Source organism: Aureobasidium melanogenum (assembly GCF_000721775.1).
Source record: "Aureobasidium melanogenum CBS 110374 unplaced genomic scaffold scaffold_13, whole genome shotgun sequence".
Lineage (NCBI taxonomy): Eukaryota > Fungi > Ascomycota > Dothideomycetes > Dothideales > Saccotheciaceae > Aureobasidium > Aureobasidium melanogenum.
In genome coordinates, this window is record NW_024470065.1 from 470,373 (window position 1) to 490,716 (window position 20,344).

Sequence of the window (20,344 nt, forward strand, 5' to 3'; positions counted from 1 at the left end):
CCAAGGATTGATGCAGATATCCAGGCGCTTGACAGCCCCTAGTAATTAAGAACGCGGTGGACGAAGGTTGTAGGACAATTCATCCTGCTGTTAGTGAGTTTGAATTTGAGGCATAGTCCTGCAATCCTGCGGGTGATTCTCAAAAGTATTGCTGTACAGCCATCAAGCGTTGTCTTTCTGACTCAAAGCACACCATATCGTGACACACAGCTTCTAGCACATGGGTTTAACATCTGCAAGATATCCCTGCTAGGCATCAATGCAATATACCAAGTCAAGCCCGCTACCAGAGTCTCTAATATGCTGAATGGTACGGGAATTGACCGATTGTTTGACTTAGGTGGTGCTGCTGCAAGGGAGTCACTCAACCGAACATGGTACCTACTGAGATGCCGACAGATCATCGACTTTCATCCGTAATATCAGCCCGATGAAGACAGGAACCTCTGTCAAGGAGGCATAACGAGCCGACTGGTCCAATTGGGTCCATCGAAAATCTGGTCGTCGAGCTTCGGGTGTGTCATGTTAGGCTTGCTTGAGCATTGCCAATGCCCCAATAGGAGTTTGCGCCATCGGACCGTCTCCAGTCTGATGCACGGTCTGACAAGTTATTGTAGGCGCCAGGTTCAGCTACGAGTCGCAAACATCCAGGCGTCCTGTGGTTCTGTGGAATTGAAGTGTCAGAGAAGGCAGCCGCGCGCCTAAGCACGCGCCCGAAAGGAGCCGAGCGGGCCGGGGCCCTGAACGCCAAGCATTCCACGCTCTTGGCGAGACTAAGCCATCCTCCTAGCAATCTATCTTGACTCCTACATGCAAACCTTCTGACTATTGATGCTTCTTTGACCCTCTGAAGGATCGTTTCCGAAACGTTGGACCATTTGTACAGACCCTTGTCGATTGAGTAAGGCGGCGCGTACCCTCCTGCTAACCATATCCACCATGCGGTCTTTGACCCGCCATCCATCTCTAGTCATGACTGAGACGTATTTCCGATGCTTGAGATCTGAGGCTTAGCTCGTCTTGAACTGTGCTTGTTCTTGGAGCGCGGTCTTGGGACAAAAAACGCGAGTAGGTACCTATCTGATTGTGAACAACTGCTTCTTCCGAGTTTCTCATCCTTCCCTCTACACTTTTACCATCAGCTTTCGGGTCACTTCATCTCTTACGCGCGGCTCGCCATTCTCTGTTTTCTTTGTTTAACCGTACAATCTCGATTTTTATTGTCTTATTGTCAAGTGATGCGTTTCCCTCGCATTCTTCCATACACGCTATGGGCCCTCTCGCTTTCGGTGTATCCTGCTAGGGTTACTGCATTGACTCTAGATGTTCAGAGTGCAGGTAAGTCGAATCATCTGATCATACATACACTTCTCTTTCCTTTCCTCATACGCTCCAGATTCAATCAAAGACACAGCCTCCAAGATCGCTTACGATCTCATGAGCCGCTACACCGGCAACAACACCGGCGACGTCCCCGGCAACCTCCCCGCACCCTACTACTGGTGGGAAGCCGGTGCCATGTTCGGAGAAATGGTCGATTACTGGTACTACACAGGCGACACGACCTACAATGCCGAAGTCCTTCAAGCCCTCCAACATCAACGAGGAAAAGCAAATAACTACGAACCTTCCAATCAAACCGCAAGTCTCGGAAATGACGATCAGATGTTTTGGGCTTTTGCTGCTATGAGTGCTGCGGAATTGGGGTTTGAAGATCCGCCAGAGGAAGATCCTTCGTGGTTGGCTCTTGCCCAAGCGGTTTTTAATCGCCAAACCTCTCGTTGGGATCCTGATACTTGTAACGGTGGTTTACGCTGGCAGATGATCCTCGCAAACGTCGGATATGACTACGAAAATTCCGTTACAAACCTCGGACTCTTCCAACTTTCGGCAAGACTGGGAAGATATACTGGAAACCAGACTTATATCGATTGGGCCAATAAGATTTGGGATTGGTATGAGCGGAGCAGTTTGTACGATCCTAGGGAGTATAGGATCTGGGATGGTGCGCATACGACTGAGAATTGTACCGATGCTTCTCATGAACAATGGAGTTATACGTACGGTATTCTTACTGCTGGGATGGCATATCTCTACAACCACGTAAGTCTCAGCTAGCAAAAGCCACAGAGTCAAAACGCTTATACCTCAATCAACAGACCGAGAACGAAGTATGGCTGACCAAAATCGACGGTCTCCTAAACACGACATTCGAAACCTTTTTCCCACCAAGCATGGGCACTAAAATCATGGTAGAATGGACCTGCGAACCATTGGGCGTCTGCAACAACGATCAAAAGTCTTTCAAAGCCTACCTCTCGCAATGGCTGGCTAGAACGGCTCAGCTAGTGCCTGCCCGCTACGACACTATCATGCCATACTTGCGCGCCTCTGCAGTAGGAGCAGCAGGCCAATGTGGTGCAGATGGCAAGAACTGTGGACACACCTGGAACACGACTATCCCAGATGGAACTCAAGGAGTGGGTGAGCAGATGAGTGCATTATCTGTTGTGCAAGTCATGATGCTAGATAACGCTAACCTCAAACCTCCTTATACTACCAATACCGGCGGAACCAGCAAATCTGATCCAAGTGCTGGAACTGATGGTTCTGACGTTGGTGGAGAGACGGATTACAATCACATCTCGAGACGAGCGATCACGACTGGGGATCGTGTTGGTGCAGGCGCCGTTACTGCGGGCGTTTTGTTATTCCTCATTGGTGGAACAACCTGGCTGGTCTGGACGGGATGAAGATTGCAGTGCTTTAGAGCGAGATATCCATTCCCTTCTCCCGGACAAAATCCCCCTTGCTTTGGAGACACATCTACCAGATTGGATCCTTGAGCTTTGCATGGTGACTCTACCTTGGTCTCACACATATGTTGCTTTCTTCTGCAATCAGCGGTATCGCTTCTAGCCATGACTTGCATTCATGCATCGAAAACAGAGGACACCGGGATCTTCTAAACCTCCTCTGGCTCACATATAACAATGTCTTAGTATGCAGTTTTCTGAAAATCATATAGTTCTCTGATATCCTGATCATGGAACACTTGAAGCCTCATCGCGCCGAGAAGCTCATTCGTGCTAGAAGCTATCTATGTATAGCCTCTGAACTACATGAATCAATACTGACTCAAACAGCAAAGCCTCAGATCTGCAGATCTTCGTGCTCGGAAGCTTGGTCCACATGGCACTACAAAACGACTTCGAAGCTCCATCATCGACGGCCAACATCAACTCCTCTGATAGAAGAAAGCATATTTATTGCCAAACAACAGAACCAAACATCAGTACAAGTCATCTTTAAAGCCCACATGTTTACTCACCCTGAGACCAACCTTTGACACATCCCAGACCAGCTTTCTTGAGCATGGTCAAACTCACGATCTCAATGTCCTTCGCTCTGAAGGAAAAGAATTTTGGGTTTCAGGATCACACTTGAGGAAAGAGTAGAGGGAGGTGATGGATTCCTGTGGTTGTACCTCGCAACCTTTTGCACGGTAATGATGGATACGACGGTGCGTTGGAGGCGATGCTAACGGTGATAATAATATTGGTGGTGCCGGTGACAGTGATGGCGGATGTAGTTAGAAGACGGAGGCTACAGGGGATGAATGTATAGTATTATACACAATTCGAAAACTGAAGGTTGCAAAAGTGGAAACTGCAAAGCTGCAAGTCTAAAAGGTGCAACCTCCACATGCTTGCCCTCATTTTTCCACGATAATCTCCAAAGAGATTTCGATTTATTTGCAACCAAACGTTTCCTTGCGATGCTGCATCTTTCAGATTATCTACTTTGACACATAGTCGACAGTTACAGAACTTTGAGTAAGTCAGATAAACTATCATAGAGTCCAGGTGAAGAAGATTCTTGGCATTACATTCCTTGCCTTGATTAACTGTAGCCTAACCTGCCTTAGATATTCAACAAAGAGGACAAGGAGCAAAGGTCGTGAGACATAAGTAGCCTGTGACTGCCTTACGCCATTAAAAGTCGCCTTTCCCAGACAATCATAGAAACATAGGAAAAGAAGGAGAGAGAGAGGGAGAAAGAGAGTACAGAAGAAAAAGTTGAAAGAAGACTTGGAAAGGAGAGAAGATCGTATCCGAGGCTCGTTATCGTTGGGAATGTTTAGGCTTGAAGTTGTAGTCGTTGATTTCGTGTTTCTTGTGTCGTCGATCCGTTTGTCGCAATGAACAGTTTTCATCGCCAAAATTGCTGAGTTTCGTGTCTGTCATGCTCATTTGCAGACCGTATCCATCAATCGTATCCATCAATCATCTCAACAAAGTAAAAGACAAACAGAAGAAAAGAAAAGAAGAAGAAAAGAGAAGAGTACAAATGAAGAAAAAGAAAGACTCCATCAGTCGTTATCATCATCATCATAACTCATCAACTCGTGGCAGCTGTTATGCCAATACCTTGTGCTGTCGTCTCATAATCCATCATTGCCATCATTCATCTGTTCATCATCTTCATGTCTTTGCGCCACAGCTCTCTTGAAAGCTTTGACCACATCCTCAGGTATAGTATCCCAAAGCAAACTTCGTGTGTATACATCTGCAGCACTAGGTCCCCTAGCTTCCCGCATCCTTCCCAAAGTCTCGGCAAGATTGGGACGTAAAGTCTGAGAGGAGGAGGCAGAGGCAACAGTGTCCATGTGCGGGTAAGTGGTCAGCGCGTTGTATTGATCGGGTGTCATAGCAAAAGCTTGTTCTGCTTCTTGGAGTGCGGAAGGCGAGGTCAAGTGTTTATGCAGGTTTTCAGTATTGGAAGATCGTGGCCAGGACTGCGTGTAGCGGTGTGAAGAAATCTCAGGAAGGAATAGGGATGCTTGGTTTGGGTTTTCCTTCAGTAGGTTGTTGAGGACCTCAGTACTTGCAGCTCTGACTTCTTCAGGCATTTTGGGGATGAGAGTGTTTTGTGCAGTGTCTTTTGCCGTAGAAGATGATCGGGAAGCGACAAAGGCACCACAGAGCAGTAACATGAACAAAATTCCAGAAGCAATGGGTTGCTCTGTGCTGTGAGTGACAGAAGACTCTTGTTCTTGTTGCTGACCATGTCGTTTTGCCGGCTGAATAGTGGCAAAAGATTCAGCTGTATCGCCGAGATAGTCTAGATCATCGATGCCATGCACATTGATACCTTGATCCCATCGTTGATCTCCAATGGCCAGATGATCCATCTCTAGGTTAAAGTCTGTGAAGCCAGTGCTGCTGGGCGCGGCACTCATGGCTGGGGCGAGTGGACTCGTTGCCTCAAGCTGTTCACGATACCAGTTTATCTGACCACGCAAGCGAGAAGTTTCTTTTGTGTGGTTGCAAATCAATTCTTCTTTTTCCAGCTGCATAGCTTGGATTCTGGTATGTGCTTTGCTGTGTTCGGAGATGAAGAACTGCTTTTGACTTTCAGCCGTCTCGACTTGCAGACGTAGTTGGTCAATTTGCTGGTGTAGAGATAGTAACTTGGTCTCGAGGTGTTTCTCTTTTTGCTCGAGGTTCTCCGTATGCTTCTTCTTTCGTTGGCGTGAGGCAAGGCTATGATGAAGTCAGCTTGGTGTATTTCGTAGGGGTTGAGGTGACTTACGCTGCTTCTCTGTTGCGGAGAAGTCGCTTCTGTGCCTTCAATTGCTTCATCTCATCCTCATCAGTGCAACCCTCGATCAAGTCATCAATGTTCTCCAAAGTGATCTCAGAAGGGATGGGAATCTTCGCGTTCTTCTTGCGAATGCCATCACGAGTGTCACGTCTGAGAAGAGGTTGATGACGGGGCTTAATGGGTTTGACATCGGCCGACTTCAGTGGCTTATTTGGTCCAGTCATGTCCATCCAGTCAGCATGTGTCGGTGGTGACAAAGATGCTTGTGGTGATGCCGATACGTGATGGCCTTGAGTGAGGCTGTGAGGAGGGAACAAAGCTTGATCTGATGGCAGACTACCAGGAAAGGGCGAGTTTTCGTACTTCGCTCCAGGGTAGCCCTCGAAGCCTGTTGTATCCGAAGAGGTTGTCGGAGACATCATCCAACCTTGAGTATAGACATGTGAATGATCATGCTGGATATAAACACTGTTGTCGCCATGATGATATGCATGTGAGGGGTCAAAACCAGCACCAGGATATAACTGCTTGTGGTCCCATGGCGGAGCATCGTTGACATGGCCAGAATTTGTCGCGACAGAGTCTCTGCGGAAGACTTGACTTGAAGAGCTGGGTGCCATCATGCCAGCATTGTTAACGGGTTGATCTGCGCTGAGTTTGCTGTCCTGGTAGTAATCAGAGGGTTGATTTGATTGTTGAGGCGTGTCGTAATTTAGGTGATTCGCATTCATATCATAACCGAAAGGGTGAGGATGCGAGGATTGAAAAGCCATTGTGGGGCGATCCTGTTAATATTCGCTGCACACGCGAACCTTGTTCAGGAAGGAGGCGGTGAGGACCAAGCCTGGGGTGTGATGATATTGCTGTTTCTGAAGTGCCAGGGACGCCGAGACAGAACAGTGAGTAGGTGCTGTAGGGAGAAGAATATTTGCAAAGCGCGATGTATTTATTGTGTGGTTCGTCGTCAGGAGAAAAGAGCGTGCTTTCATAAGAATACTTTCATGTGGTGAATGACCGCGTCAAAAGGGTAGAGAGGTTATCGGCATATGAAGAGCAGGATGAATAAGTAGATAACTATTATGCACAAGATGATAAGGCTGTCGTAGCCCGTTCAGTGTGCCTGCGTACTGTGCTTGTCGTTGCTGCCCCACGTAGCCAGGAAATTTCTAAGATTATGTGCTGAAGGGCGCATGCGATTATTGGGAGAGCGCGAAAGAAGCCTGGCACCCCAAGCCTCAAGGGGTCGGGAGCTCAAGAAGATGAGTAGTGTCGTGCAGACTTGGGACGATGCACACACCCAGGGCACCGAGACGGGAGCGTGCCGGTTCGTGCGATCGCAACAACAATGATGATACTACCTTACCTGGCCGAGCCGCCGCATCCATCAGGTCTTTTCAGGATCGTGACACGGCACGCGGGATGCGATATACCTGTGACTGCTTAGGAGACGAGGCCTCACACGGGCTCATTCAGGCCGTGGCGCGAGTAACATCCACAGGCATAACAGACCCTGTCCTCACCAGATCACGGAGGTATCGAGTAATGCGGGCATGCGTAGTGCGCCTCGTGGGTCGGGCATGTTTGCATGAGAAGAGGCGGTGCGGGCTGGCTGTCGATTGGCTAGAGCAGGTTCGCAGCAGGTCAAAGCGACCAGCCACTTCATGTTGACTTGATGCCGAGAAACAAGGTCTTCAACCGAGATCACGAGTTTCGCAAGCATGCCATTCGTCCACTGTGCATCTCACTTTACCCTTTGAAGGATTCGAATCCCATGTGGAAGGTCGGCAAGGATGACGATTATTGTCCAGGCGTGGTTGAGACAATCTGATTGAAGACGTCGGCTTTTAGTCGCATGCTGAACGCGCAGGCAGCAACCACCTGCATACCCTGCCATGAGTCCCGACGATCGCGTCTTCCAGACATCATGCAAGACCTCTTTGCTGCACCTCTAATTCTTGAAGGATGTCCCCAGTCCAACCACCTGACCCTGACACGGCGGCTGCTTTGGAGTTGGACGAACTTGTTTAGCCGCGCACAGTAAGCGAACAAGTTGGGCAGTAGTGACAAGCAACAAACCGCAGAACAAGACCCAGTCTTCTCATATTCAACCGCGTTCGGATGCAAGGACAGAAACATCCGCTTCAAATCAGAATATGGCCTTCTTCCCGTCGCGTCGGTATCTCCGAGTTGCAGTTTTTGCTTTCAAGCCACGATCGGTGCACATCGCGGTCGGGTGCGTTTAGCTTTTCTGCATTCGTGGCAGGGAAATCTGATTCGATACGCGGAGTATATTCATTGTCATTCATCTGAAAGGAGAAAAGGAGAAAACAACCGTTTTTTGTGATTTTCTGGTTGGATGTGAGATGGAAAGGGCCGCTCCTCCCTTCCCTTCCCGCCCGAAACCTTGAGTCTCTTGCTGCCAAAATCAGCAACGTCCACCCCTTGTCCCTGTCTGATGCAGCGATGCTGACGAGAGAAAATTTCTGGGAATATATTCAAGCCTCTTTTCTCGCTTGAGCATCCTTCAAGACTCTTTCCTCCTCTCTTGATGCCCAAGAGGCATTCAGATGACTTCGGACTTTTCTTATCACGAACCAAGCATTCCCTTCGTCCTTCTGCATGACCTTGCTCTGCCACCAATCGCAATGTTACTTCCGCGTTGTGTTCTAGGTAGCAATACATTGATTGGCCATTACTATCAAAGATGGGTTTCCTTTCTTTTGTGGATGCCTTTACTCTTACAACTTTCAGCTTTTTGTGAAACGAAAGGATGTGCTCGCGATCTGGTAAGCTAACAAGTTCCTGTGACCCAGAAGAGATCCCAAGCCTCAGCCTATAATATGCTTCTTTTTGATGTTTTGTTTGTTTTTACCTTGCTTGGTCGCTTTCGATTCGCCTTTTTGTCCACGCGGCACAGGGATCTCGCCATTTTCAGGCAAGTTTGGTTGGGCTGCTGTTCAGCTCAATCATCAAATGGAGGTTGTTCAGGTGCGAGCGCAAGGATGATCAAGCACATGATCAAGGTACCACAACACCGCATTCATCACGTTACCACGCATGCCATGGGGTTTTTGTACACCCAAGCTGTCAAGAGTCGACAAACAGAAAGAATATATCTGTTCCGGTGGTACATTGCATACCAGCAGTGACTGCGATCGGACTGTAGTTCAGACATCCTACTTCTCCATCTCCGCGTCTCGTGGAGGTTGTCGCAAACACTTCGTTCAAGAAGCAAAGGTGCCACCTTGGACCTCGAGACTGAGTCGGGAACAACATGCGTACCAAGGTGTCGTATGCCTTCTCGAAGAAGCAGATAGGCCGCGGGGACATCCAGCCGTCGGCAAGCGACAGAGTTGGCATCACGGCACTCAGCATGATTGACAGTTGACAGGTCAGTAGCACAGAGAGTGGAAGATATAGTACGAGTAACATTTATGCGACATGAAACGCGTACGGGCATGGCAAGAGGTAGGTATACGGAGAGGAACGGAAGCGGAAGACTGTCAGGCGAAAGCTCTAGAGTTCTCTGTTGGTTTTATTGGCAGTCTGTATCGATGCTCTGCTTCCGGTTACCCCAACGGAGCCAGATCAGAATCAAAAGGCAAAAATGTTTGTGATGTGGACGAGAATCATGAAGTGTTGTGATATAATGCTCTCAACTGAATAGAGGTACAAGAAGGTATAGCCATGAAAAGTCAGTCTCTTTATAACAGGGACCATGTCTAGAGGCAGTAGAATGCATGCCTCTCTTGGTGTTGAAAAACTCCTATGTAAATCCCCGCTAATGCTCTCAACCCACGAAAACGCCTAGCAAAATGCAATAACATCATCTTTGTCCTTCTATGCGCCCATCTTCAACTCGTAGAATTCGGGGTGAGCGGTCTGGATCATAGTAGTGACACGTTCAACCTCCTCAGCCAAGCCCTGCACATTGGCGTCCCACATCCTCAATTCTCTGGTACCGATGCTAGAACCAGCCGTCTTTGCACCATCACCACTGCTTGAATCGCTGCTGAAATGAATCAAGCCATCAATCTGATCAATATAACCTGAGAGACGTCCTTGCTCAATCATCTGTGCAGCGTAAGCTTCGGCACGGTCTGCATCGACGCCCAACATGGTTCCGAGGTTGGTCACGGGGATGTTGGAGTAGAGTCTCGAGACACCGAGAAGGTTGTGTTCGAGGACAGCCTTGTCGAGGACGGTGCTGCCATCGGCAGTCTTTGCCATTTGGTGAGGCTGCAACTTCTCAGCAAAAGCCTTTACCTCTGCAGGCGAGAGGACACGATCCAAGAAGATGTTCTCGAGGATGGCAAACTCGTCGCACTGCGGTGTGCGGTCGTCCTTGTACAGACGGGCGAGTTGGCGAGCGCGCTTGGGACCTGCAGGAGCGAGGACTGCGCAGATGATGGCGGCAGACAGAGCTTGTAGACGTTCCTCCTCATCAATGACAGGTTCGAGCGAGAGGTTCAGGTAGCTGTTGGAGGCGTCGAGGAAGTTGCGTTGCGAGTCAGAGATGCGAGCTTGGGAGAGCTGGAACTGGAGTTTTGTGGGCTGGTCTTGGACATTGTAGATGACATTCTTGACTCTGTTGAGGTACGACAAGGCGTTTGTAGGATCGTCTTCTTCGAGATAGCAGCGAGTGATGCGGATCCAGATCTTTGCCTTGTCGTCGTCGGTGACGTGGCGTTGAGACGAGTCGAGAGTGATCTGCTGCAAGACCTTGGCGGAGGCGGTAAAGTCTTCATTCTGTTCGTAACTGTCGGCTAGGATGAGTTTGATGGCGGTGTCTTGTTCCTCGAAGGAGACGACTTTGGGGGCGATGGCATCGATAGCTTGGGTTCCAACGGCGATCTTGATGTCGGCATCGGAAAGGGAGGCGAGTTTGTCGACAAATGAAGCGAGTAGAGGGCGTGAGGTGACGATACCGACTGAGTCACTGAGAATTGACTGGACGTAGGCGATGAGATTGTCGGGTAAGTTGTCGGATTGCGATAGGATCTTGTCGAGCAAGTCGTTGTAGCCCTGGACCTTCTTGTTTGCCTGGGCGTCTTCCAGGGCGAGGAGAGCGTCCATGACCTGTGATGAGTCCATGTCGACGGGATCTGTTGCGATTTGAAGGATGCGGACACAGCAAGGCGTGCGAAGCTGGCGCAAGTCGTGTAGGTGGTTTGAAAGTGAAAGAGCAAGTGTTGATTGATGGTTGATTGGCCGACGTCACAGCGTCCCCGCGTCTCGTAGACCGTCACAGGCGAGCTATGCAAATTCACGATACTGTTCGAACCGTCGAACTGATAAGGAAAGAAGCTTGATCCAGAGTGCTTCCCGAATGAAGATGCTGCTTGTAAAACAACTGCGCAGTTCCTATGCTTATAATGAAACTCGATGTCGCTGTGGGAGAGGATCGTGACTGCCTTTTGTAAATGACAAAGTCCGGGGATCTCAAAAGGTCTGTGCGTCGACAATCGATAGGAATGAACAGTCGACAGGAAGGCACCAGCGCGCGCACCTTCCCTCTTCCTGTCGCGCATCGTCACATCATGTCGTCGTCCAACGGTATCAAGGCCGAAGATGGCGCATACATCAAGCCCGAGATCGAGGCCGACGAGTTTGAAGACACGGGCGAGTGTCAGATGCCGCGCTCCGAGGACGACCAACAGGCCTGGCTCTGCAGACTGCCCAAGTGGCTATGGACTGCTTGGGCTGACATGGCCGACGACGAAGAGATCGAGATTGGCAAAGTCCGCGTCTATAATCAGCCAAATCCCGACGGCTCCCAGAAGATCCAGATGAAGCTGCACGACCTGCCCAAGCACAAAGATGTCCCCAAACTCTACGACCTGACCAGTTCTCGTGGCCAGTACAACAACACCGTCGTCTTCTCCGAGCGCGACCAGCCTGGCTTCAAGGCCTGGAATCCGAACCGTGTGCGCAAGGATACAAGAAACCTGAACTATAAGGTCAACAAGAACAAGCCCTACACCTCGTCCATTCCCAGTATGTCTGCCATAATGCTTTCACCAGGACCACATTAACCAGAGCAGAACAAACCGCCCTCGCAGGCTTCATCAAGGCCGAAATGGCCGTCACCGCCGTCGAGAACGAAGAGTACCGCCGTCTGACCGATCGCCGCTTCATGGAAATGTTCCAACCCAAGCGCACCACCCGCTTCGAGTCGGGTGCCGATGCTACCGTCCACTCCAATACTCAAGCCAACAACGCCTTCAGCAGTTTCATCAAGGCTACCCAGGCCAAGAAGCCAGTCAAGAAGCAACAAGAAAAGGCTGTTCGTGTCAGCCAGGAAGAACTCTTCGATCTTCTTACAGACTGCTTCAAGCAATATCGTTACTGGTCGCTCAAGGCCCTCAAACAGCGCTTGCACCAGCCCGAGGCTTTCATCAAGCAGAATGTCGAAAAGATTGCCACTCTTATGCGTAGTGGTAAGTTTGCCATGAACTACAGACTCAACCCTGAGTACGAGAGAACCGTCAACATCGACCCTGCCAACGTCAAGGAAGAAGTTGCCGATGAGGTCGAAGACGATGATGAAGACGACGACGATGAAGATGATGAGGACGGTTACGAGGATGTCAAGATGGAAGACTCTTGATCAATCCTTTTTCCTTTTTGTCCCTACCTTTTGTCACGACATACCCTTTTCTTCATGCATCTATGGCGTTCTTTTGGCTTTCTCTGAAACTTGCATGCACTGGGGCGTTTCGGTCTAGACGACCTTCCTTCTTCTCTCGCACCAGAGTCACATAAAACAGGTCAAACGGATTTCTTTTTCTCTTTTTTTCCCTCTCAACCAATACCCATCATATCATACAATATATCTTATTCCCTCAACGATTCAACAAGACCTTCTTCCAAGCTCAAACGTACACAAGACTAGTATCTCGCTCGCGGCTGAATCTAATGTGTGCACTTCTATACTCCAACCAATGTACTGTAGCACCATGTGTTCTCGGACATCGGGTCTGACATTCCATCTGGCATCTCATCTGGTACCTGATACATGCATCTCCATCACCAAGCTAGACTGCAGCTCCCAGCCTCATGCAGTCTTCCGCCTTGTTTCCTGGGTTCAAAACGCATGTATGCATACCTGGGTACCAACGACAGCTGTAAACTGCCAATGCAAGATCTTGCAGACATGTCTATGTTCTCGTGACTGTAAATGAGCTAGTAGCTGTGTAATGCACGATTAACCATTGTCTGCACTGAGATGGCATAGATCTGTGTCTTGGGATGTACTTCTGGTGTTAAACCGTGGGGGTCTAATGGTCACTCCGGCAGTGACTTGGCAGTAACCTGGTAGCGATTCGAGACCGGTGAGCGTGAAGTATGCGTAAAGGCTTTGTGAGAATGTTTGAGCTGTCCTTTGAGGTTGTTTGATATGGTGTACTGGGTTTTCAGAAGCATTTGAGCGGGTTAAACCCTACCTTTAATTCATCTTCTTGTCTGATTCACTATCGATATGTTGGTATGGACTTTCCATCTCCTCTTTACTGTCAATGCAGCTTGTTTTACTTCTGACAGAGAAGATCTGAAGTCTGGTTCGTACAGACCACCCGAGTAGACGTTTGTTTCACACAAGATCAGCCTTTTGAGCAGCGACCATGATTCATCCGAGCAGATACGAAGACATTGTGATTTGTGATGCATCATATGTAGACATCGCACTTTCGGTTTCAACCCTGTCATGGCTTTTCTACCTCGTATGCCCGAAGAGAACACTTCTCATCGCAACTGAATGGTAAGGTCCATTCAGCTCCATCGCTTGAGCTACGTTCTTGTTTTCCACTCCAGCAACCAAGTCTGTGAACTCGCCTACGACTTCCTCTATGTGAATCATTATCATGTCGATGGTTCATGGTGTCGAGAAACTGGAAAGTAGATCAATCTCCGTGGACTGCACGGCAGTGGACTGGGGTTCGATAGACTCCGAAAAAGTTGCATTTGTGACCAAGAAATGTCATCGTGGGCCGCAGACGTAGTTCTTGACTGCATGTTTTGAACATTCAGAGGTATTTCCAGGGCATTGCGATCAACGTTGTGCCTGCAACGACTTGGGATACAAAGCAAATGATACAACAGGACATGGTAATGGCGAAGAGCGTGAGGCATCGATCTTCTAACGCATCAAAATCCATGATGTACTGATCCTGCTTGCAAAAGGAACAGAAAGGAGGAGCTACTCAATGAAAAGACCTACCATTAATGACGAGCAGGTTTGAGGTTCCCGCCAAGTTATACGGATAATGATTCATGTCCTAAAGTGTCATGTGTTTAGAGTTCAAAGTAGGGTACCAAGAGGGAGATTTCCATAGACGGGACGATGTCGTCAGTGTATGGTTGACAGCCAGTAAACAAGCAGCCATTCCAGGCGCCGACATAGAGAACTAGGGGTTCAAGTATCTGACGCAAGATCTTCCAGAATAATGCCAGGGTTGAGCCACGAACTGACACGGAAATGTTTAAGAACCATCTGTGCTTAAGTGTTGATGTTTCGAGTAGTCGGTTTCTGACAATTCACGACTCGCCTCGAATGAAGGAAGGAATGAACGAAGTTCGGGCACATATTGCAAAGGTCTATGGTTCTGTGGTTTGGCATCGTTGGCGGAAACCACAGGACTTTTAAGGCGACTTGCCCTCTTGCTTTAGAATCGTCATGCAGGATTGACCGACGACGAACCATCCGAGAGAATAGCAGGTATTATAAATTCTCATCTGACAGGATTCATATCAACACGAGGACTCGTTAGTCGACTTTTACACCTTGCGCATGAGGTTCATCTTCGTCCTTTCGAAACATCCTGAGTTCGTCAATTGCTGATGATTTATGGCGTAACATGTCAGGTACATCTTGCGTGAAGCTTGAGCTACAGTTACAAGCTTGGGCTCTGGTACGGGATGTCTGACAACATTGTATTGTTGCATAACATATTTCATAGAGTGTTGGTCAGATAGAAAGTAGCAAGGTTCTCCGATAACGGCATGCTCCAAGCCGAGATCGCCTTCAGAATAGCTTGGACAACTCTCTCTTCGACCTTCCAAAGAAACTCAACAGCGGCGATAATGCTCGTACGAACATTCGGAATATGACATGAGTGCGTCGGCTCAGCCGACTTGGGAACACTCAGCTCGGGTGATATCAGCAGGCTGTTGAGATTTTGTTCGGTGTGCTCCAATCTCAGCCGTTGCTTCCGCGTAGGAGGAAGGTACAAGCGCAGCGCAGATCCGCCCGGGGCGAGCAAGCGGCGATGAGGTTTGTATATAGGCAGAACACCCTGATGACTGTCAAAACACTTCGATTTCATTCTTCGAATCATTTGTCGTAGTCATCATGTCAACACAAAAAGATCAGAAAATCCTGATCATCGGTACCGGGACATTCGGTGCCTCAACAGCATACCACCTGGCAAAGCGAGGCTACACGAATATAACCTGCATCGACAAATGGCCATATCCTAGTCTCGATTCTGCTGGCTATGACCTCGTGCGTGCGACCTGCTTATCTTCCAACCAATCTCAGCTAACCTGTCCTCTTGCTATACAGAACAAGATCATCAGAACAGAATATGATGAACCTCTTTATGCAGAAATGGCCTTGGAAGCAATCCAAGCATGGCGAGACCCTCTTTATAAGGATATCTTCCACGAGACCGGATGGATTCTGACCACGCTCGGCGACCCCAAAGCAGTAGCTCATCTGGAAAAATCATACAAGAATCTCAAGGACAAAGGTCAGGCCCACAATATCGATTTTGTCAAAGGAAAAGATGAGATTGCAAAGTATGTGCCACAATTGAAGAATGCACGCGACATCGACAATTGGAGAGGTCTTTGGAATAAACAGGCTGGATGGGCGCATGCAGCAAATGCTATCAAGAAGATTGCCGATGAGGGAGGCAAGATGGGAGTCCGCTTCATCTCTGGCGCAGCAGGAGAGATGGTGTCTCTTGAGACTTCCGGCAACAAAGTCACAGGAGTTAAGGTCAAGTCTGGCGAGATTCACACCGCAGACAGATATATCTTGTCTACTGGTGCCGCCTCTCCCGCTCTCCTCCCAGAACTTTCTACCGAACTATGGAGCAAATGCTGGACCTACGGACTGCTGGAATTGACCGAAGAAGAAGCCGCGCAGTTCAAGGATATGCCCGTAGTCCTCAACCACGAATTGGGATTCTTCTTCGAGCCCAGCACCGAAGGCCGCTTGATCAAAATCTGCAACGAGTTTCCTGGCTACCAATGGCAAAAAGGAGAATACACGGATCCTGCCACAGGAAAGACAAAGAAGTACAGCATTCCACGCTATGCATCTGAGTATCCTAAAGATGGCATCCCGGAAGAAGCAATGAATGCCATAAAACACTTCATCAGCACTGTCATCCCACAATTTGAGGGCAGGGAGATCAAGGGAGCCAAAGTATGCTGGTGCACAGATTCGCCAGATGCGCACTATTTGATTGACACGCACCCCAAATATCCTGGTGGTGAGCTATTACTAGCGACCGGAGATAGTGGGCATGCATTCAAGATGATGCCCATCATCGGAAAGTACATCGCAAATGCACTAGAGGGTGACTTCAAAAAAGAGTGGAAGTATGGAAATCGTCAACATCTGGATAGTGGAAGACCCGGCGACGAGGTCAAAGATCTTGAGGATGTTGGTATTGGCGGACCTCAGGCTAGGCTGTAGACCTGCAAAAAACCTTCCTGGTGTTTACCTCTTTCTCTGTGTCTTGTACAATCATATCACTTCACGCTGACTCGGTGTGGTAGAACCAATTTGTTGGTGTCTTGGCCAAAATTGCTACAGCTGTGTGATCCAGTATCTCTTGCACAAACATGACCTCAACAGTGGTCGTAGCTTGAGTACCCGGAGAGGTGCGCATACTCAGTGAGTTGATCAATCACTTTCCTGTCATACTCATTCCACGGTCGATTCGTCTTTGAGAATCTAAGAAGATGTCAAGTCAGCCAGATATGAGCACACTAATCCAGGAGCAACTCACATCGTGTCGAATGGGTGCAAGGAGGTCCCATTGTGTTTTCCAGAAAACAAAGTGTCAGAGCCAGAGCAGGCTTCCAGATACACCTTCTCACTCTCCTCGCCACCGTATGCCGTGAAACTCGACATCAAGGCATGAATCCCATAGCCAGCTTCTTGAATCCAGCGACTGATCTGAGTTTCTCCATCTGCAACAGCTGATATCATAGTCTCGAAACACTTGAGATTTGGCAGGATGGCAGCCATGCCTTGTTTATCGGTTGCCATGATCATCGACTGCAGATGAGGAGGATAACCTTCACCGTGCGCGCAGTTGTAAGTCATACCCACTAGTTTGACGCGATCGGAGAGCTTGTTCAGGTATGTGTCGGACCAGCAATTGTTTGCCCATGAAGGGAAGAAAGGTCCCCTTAGAGAAGCATTTATCATGATAAATCGCGAGTACTTGGTTGCGAGAAGGGAGTCATCGGCTCGCAAGACTTCTCCATAGGCGCCGAGGTCGTAACATGTATTCGGGCGATCAATAACCTTGACATTTGGTAGATCCGGTATACTGATGGTGTATTCTCCGTTCATGATAAAGACAAAGTCGGCTTTGTCGTGGAGTGCATGCTTCAAAAAGAAGTCGAGGTTTTTGAAGGCCTCGTCCGTTTCGTGGTAAGTGTACAAGATCAGATCGGCCACACCACCAGCATTTGGTTGAGACTCATCAATATGAATTGTCGGCTTTGGTGGTTGCGATGAGAATTCGTGAGGGACGTTGACTCCGAAAAGCAGGAGCAAGAAGCTGCCCGAGAGAATTACGGCGATCCAGACTGGTGAAAGCATTTTCTTGCAATCCAATATGACAGACCGGGGTCCAGCAGCATTTTGAAGGGTCGCAATGTCTGTGCTAGGGGCTGGTACTGTGTGTCGTGTAGGATTGTTTGGAAACGGTAAGAGTACATCAGCTAGGGATTTTCAGCTCCGCACTGCGCTGTCTTCATCTCGACGTTGTGGACGGGGGGTCCGGGCAGTTCGAACGCCACCCTGATTGCTGTGTTCGTCCTCTGATTCTGGTCGCGTTGAAGGGCTGCGACAGAGTCGACATGATAAAATCTCTTCGAGAGATACTTTGAATACTGTAAGAACCGAGTAGGGTTCGAAACTCATATTCTATGATTGAAGCCTATATTACAGAAGTTGATCCGCCGATGACCTCTCCGCGTGCGAAATCGATTCTATCAGGTAACGGCTCGCAGTCGTGTAAACGCTCGAAATGCTACGAATCATCGACGTTTCTTCAATCCTGCAATCACAGACATCTAAAGGGTGTATCGGAAGTAAGGATTCTCGAAATCCGTCTTATCTTCCTCGCCCATTTTCTTGGCCCTGAGCGCTCTTTCCTCCTCAGTCATTCCGTCATTTGCAATGAGTCTGTCCAGTCGACGATTTCTGAGCACCAGAACGACTCTCCAGGCCACCAGTACCGCAAACTCGAGTCCGAAGCAGACAGCACAGCCCACCACACCGGGAATATAGTACGGCGCATCTTTTGCCTTGAAGATCTGGGAACCGGCCATGTTTCCAACACAGTAACCGACAAACGTGAAAGAAGACGTGAAAGTGCGTTTGGTACGGCCAGCTGTGTTCGAGGGGATGAGAGACCAGGCAACGAAGAGAGAAATGACGTAGGGCACTGTCATGAAATACATGCCCCATTTCGTCCACTTGTTGGAGGGTTCGTTAGGAATAAGAGCCATGCCGAGGAAGCCGACAAAAGGTGGAATTGTAGAGAAAATCATGAAGTACAGACGCAGACCAGAGCGTTTACTCGTGATAATGCCGATCGCGATGAAGTACAGCACGGAGAAGGCGCTGCGAGGAATATCGAGAAGAATTACCTGCAGACTGGTGAAGCCGAAAGAGGTATTTATGATAGAGCTGAATGTTGTGAGCCCACCGTTCGGTAAGCTTGATAAGAAGGCATTGAAGCCTGCGAACCAGAAGCAAGGGTCAATTAGACACTCCCTGACTTGCTTCCATTGCCACTTCTTGACTCCAGTACGGTCGTGTCCAGTATTGTTGCTGACGATTCGTGCATTTGCCATGCGCTTTTCTTCTGGCGTAAGCCATTTGACCTCAGAAGGCGTACCGAGGAGGAACAAGCAGATACAGCCAACAAGTATGGTCAGAGCACCGAGGAAATAGCTCATCCACCTCCAGGGTTCAGAATTTGGATCTTTCTCGCCATGCTTGCCGATACCATACAGTGCCAAGCTTGAGATGATGCCGAAGCCAGCATTTGCAGATTGAAACACGAGAGACCTCGAAGCATGCTCTCTGGTTTTGTACCAGCTGCCGACCACCAAGATGAACCCTGGTGAAATGCAACATTCGAAAAAACCTTGCAGGCCGCGCAGAACGATGAGGTGCGTGAAGTTTTGAGCTGCACTCATTAGCATTGTGATAGAGACCAGGTCGCACTCTTGCTTACCGAATCCGATGCAAAGCACTACGACGCCCCAACAGATCATGTAGCACGACAGAATTTTACCCATCTTGTAACGTTGCAAAAGGATGTTACTAGGGAACTCGAAGATCATGTAAACGAGATCTGTAAGACATGAGATGAGATCTCCTTTAGAAAGACGTTTGAGGGCGTACAGAAGATGGTAGTCAGCCAGCTATACTGCTGACCATGAAGACCAGTGTCTTGACGTAGGCCGAAGATGGCTTGTGTACCAAGTGCGGTCTTGTCGCTTTGCTGTATACCGTAGCACAACCACATGAGCGGTAGCAAGTAACGATCAATCTTCCTTCGGAGGCGTTTGTATTGCTCCTCAGAATACTCGCCTTCGGCGGCGACTGGATTTGTTAGATTTGTGTCTGTGTTCGACACGCCACTAAATGCACTCACCGATATCTTCCTCGCTGATTACCGAGACTTCACCAACTTCAATAGAGTTGTGTTTCTCCATAGCCACCATCTCGATGCTGGACAACTTCTTGCCCTCAGCCTGGACTTCCTCGGTCGACATGATGAAGGTTCTCTTAGTGAGATGGGTGAAGAATACCACAGACAATGGTTTGTGGAATAACACGGCCTTATATGGGCCACTATCACCATACGATAAGTAGAACAAAGTGCTTGTGGCGCATCGAGCTTTCGATGGGGTTTATCGCTTCTAGATAGGCCTAGAATTATCTTTTCTTTGGCCGCCATCAAATTGATAAATTGGTCGCATGGTTCACCACCAATATCTGGGTCTAATCTTGTGCCCAGAGTCGTTATCGGAGGAGATAGGCAGACGTGCATGCGATAGCCAGCTGTGCATGTACCAAGACTCTCATGAATAGTCTCGAGCTTCTATCGTGCATACCACCTTATCATGCATAAGCACACTAGAAGGTGAATGGTCAATCGATGGCTTGCCATGATATCGATTAGATGCTTTCTGCTTGGCGGTCTTGGTGTAGCAGCGGGGTGAACATCCGATATGATGACCCCACTGATAAGCATAGCCTGTCGACACAAACACCCATGCATGTGTTTCAGAATGGTTGGAATTTTCTCAGACATCGTCTGATAAACTTGGTGAGGTTTGGCTCGGTCTCCAACTTTCGACGAGTGTCCGCATTGCATCCGCGGACGAATCCAAGAGTTTTGTCGGGCAGTGAGAGTGTTCTGCACGTGCACATGCATACGACTCTTGGATTGGCGGCCTTCGACCTGAACAA

General features: G+C 48.8%; 7 protein-coding genes across 7 annotated transcripts; 3 read left to right on the top strand and 4 right to left on the bottom strand.

Annotated features, from left to right (window-relative positions):
- Positions 1-1,238: 1,238 nt before the first annotated feature.
- Positions 1,239-2,753, top strand: M437DRAFT_66895 (putative glycosyl hydrolase; the record flags this gene model as incomplete). The annotated part of the gene is made up of 3 exons (XM_041024845.1): positions 1,239-1,338; positions 1,397-2,103; positions 2,160-2,753. The coding sequence occupies 3 exons, from the start codon at positions 1,239-1,241 to the stop codon at positions 2,751-2,753; spliced, it is 1,401 nt and encodes a 466-aa protein (XP_040878973.1).
- Positions 2,754-4,444: 1,691 nt separating this feature from the next.
- M437DRAFT_50579 (uncharacterized protein) lies at positions 4,445-6,026 on the bottom strand (the record flags this gene model as incomplete). The annotated part of the gene is made up of 2 exons (XM_041022032.1): positions 4,445-5,546; positions 5,596-6,026. 2 exons carry the CDS (start codon positions 6,024-6,026, stop codon positions 4,445-4,447), a joined length of 1,533 nt encoding a protein of 510 aa, XP_040878974.1.
- A 3,421-nt stretch (positions 6,027-9,447) lies between these two features.
- On the bottom strand, positions 9,448-10,701 carry M437DRAFT_50937 (CSN4 COP9 signalosome complex subunit 4; the record flags this gene model as incomplete). Its single annotated transcript, XM_041022100.1, has 1 exon — positions 9,448-10,701. The coding sequence occupies one exon, from the start codon at positions 10,699-10,701 to the stop codon at positions 9,448-9,450; it is 1,254 nt and encodes a 417-aa protein (XP_040878975.1).
- Positions 10,702-11,147: 446 nt separating this feature from the next.
- Positions 11,148-12,217, top strand: M437DRAFT_76110 (uncharacterized protein; the record flags this gene model as incomplete). The annotated part of the gene is made up of 2 exons (XM_041026559.1): positions 11,148-11,604; positions 11,652-12,217. The coding sequence occupies 2 exons, from the start codon at positions 11,148-11,150 to the stop codon at positions 12,215-12,217; spliced, it is 1,023 nt and encodes a 340-aa protein (XP_040878976.1).
- Positions 12,218-14,956: 2,739 nt separating this feature from the next.
- Positions 14,957-16,312, top strand: M437DRAFT_76111 (putative sarcosine oxidase; the record flags this gene model as incomplete). The annotated part of the gene is made up of 2 exons (XM_041026560.1): positions 14,957-15,109; positions 15,170-16,312. The coding sequence occupies 2 exons, from the start codon at positions 14,957-14,959 to the stop codon at positions 16,310-16,312; spliced, it is 1,296 nt and encodes a 431-aa protein (XP_040878977.1).
- A 155-nt stretch (positions 16,313-16,467) lies between these two features.
- M437DRAFT_50596 (uncharacterized protein) lies at positions 16,468-17,452 on the bottom strand (the record flags this gene model as incomplete). The annotated part of the gene is made up of 2 exons (XM_041022037.1): positions 16,468-16,573; positions 16,629-17,452. The coding sequence occupies 2 exons, from the start codon at positions 17,450-17,452 to the stop codon at positions 16,468-16,470; spliced, it is 930 nt and encodes a 309-aa protein (XP_040878978.1).
- Positions 17,453-17,928: 476 nt separating this feature from the next.
- M437DRAFT_50746 (major facilitator superfamily transporter) lies at positions 17,929-19,644 on the bottom strand (the record flags this gene model as incomplete). Its single annotated transcript, XM_041022073.1, has 4 exons — positions 17,929-19,052; positions 19,101-19,220; positions 19,271-19,471; positions 19,524-19,644. The coding sequence occupies 4 exons, from the start codon at positions 19,642-19,644 to the stop codon at positions 17,929-17,931; spliced, it is 1,566 nt and encodes a 521-aa protein (XP_040878979.1).
- Between the last annotated feature and the right edge of the window lie 700 nt (positions 19,645-20,344).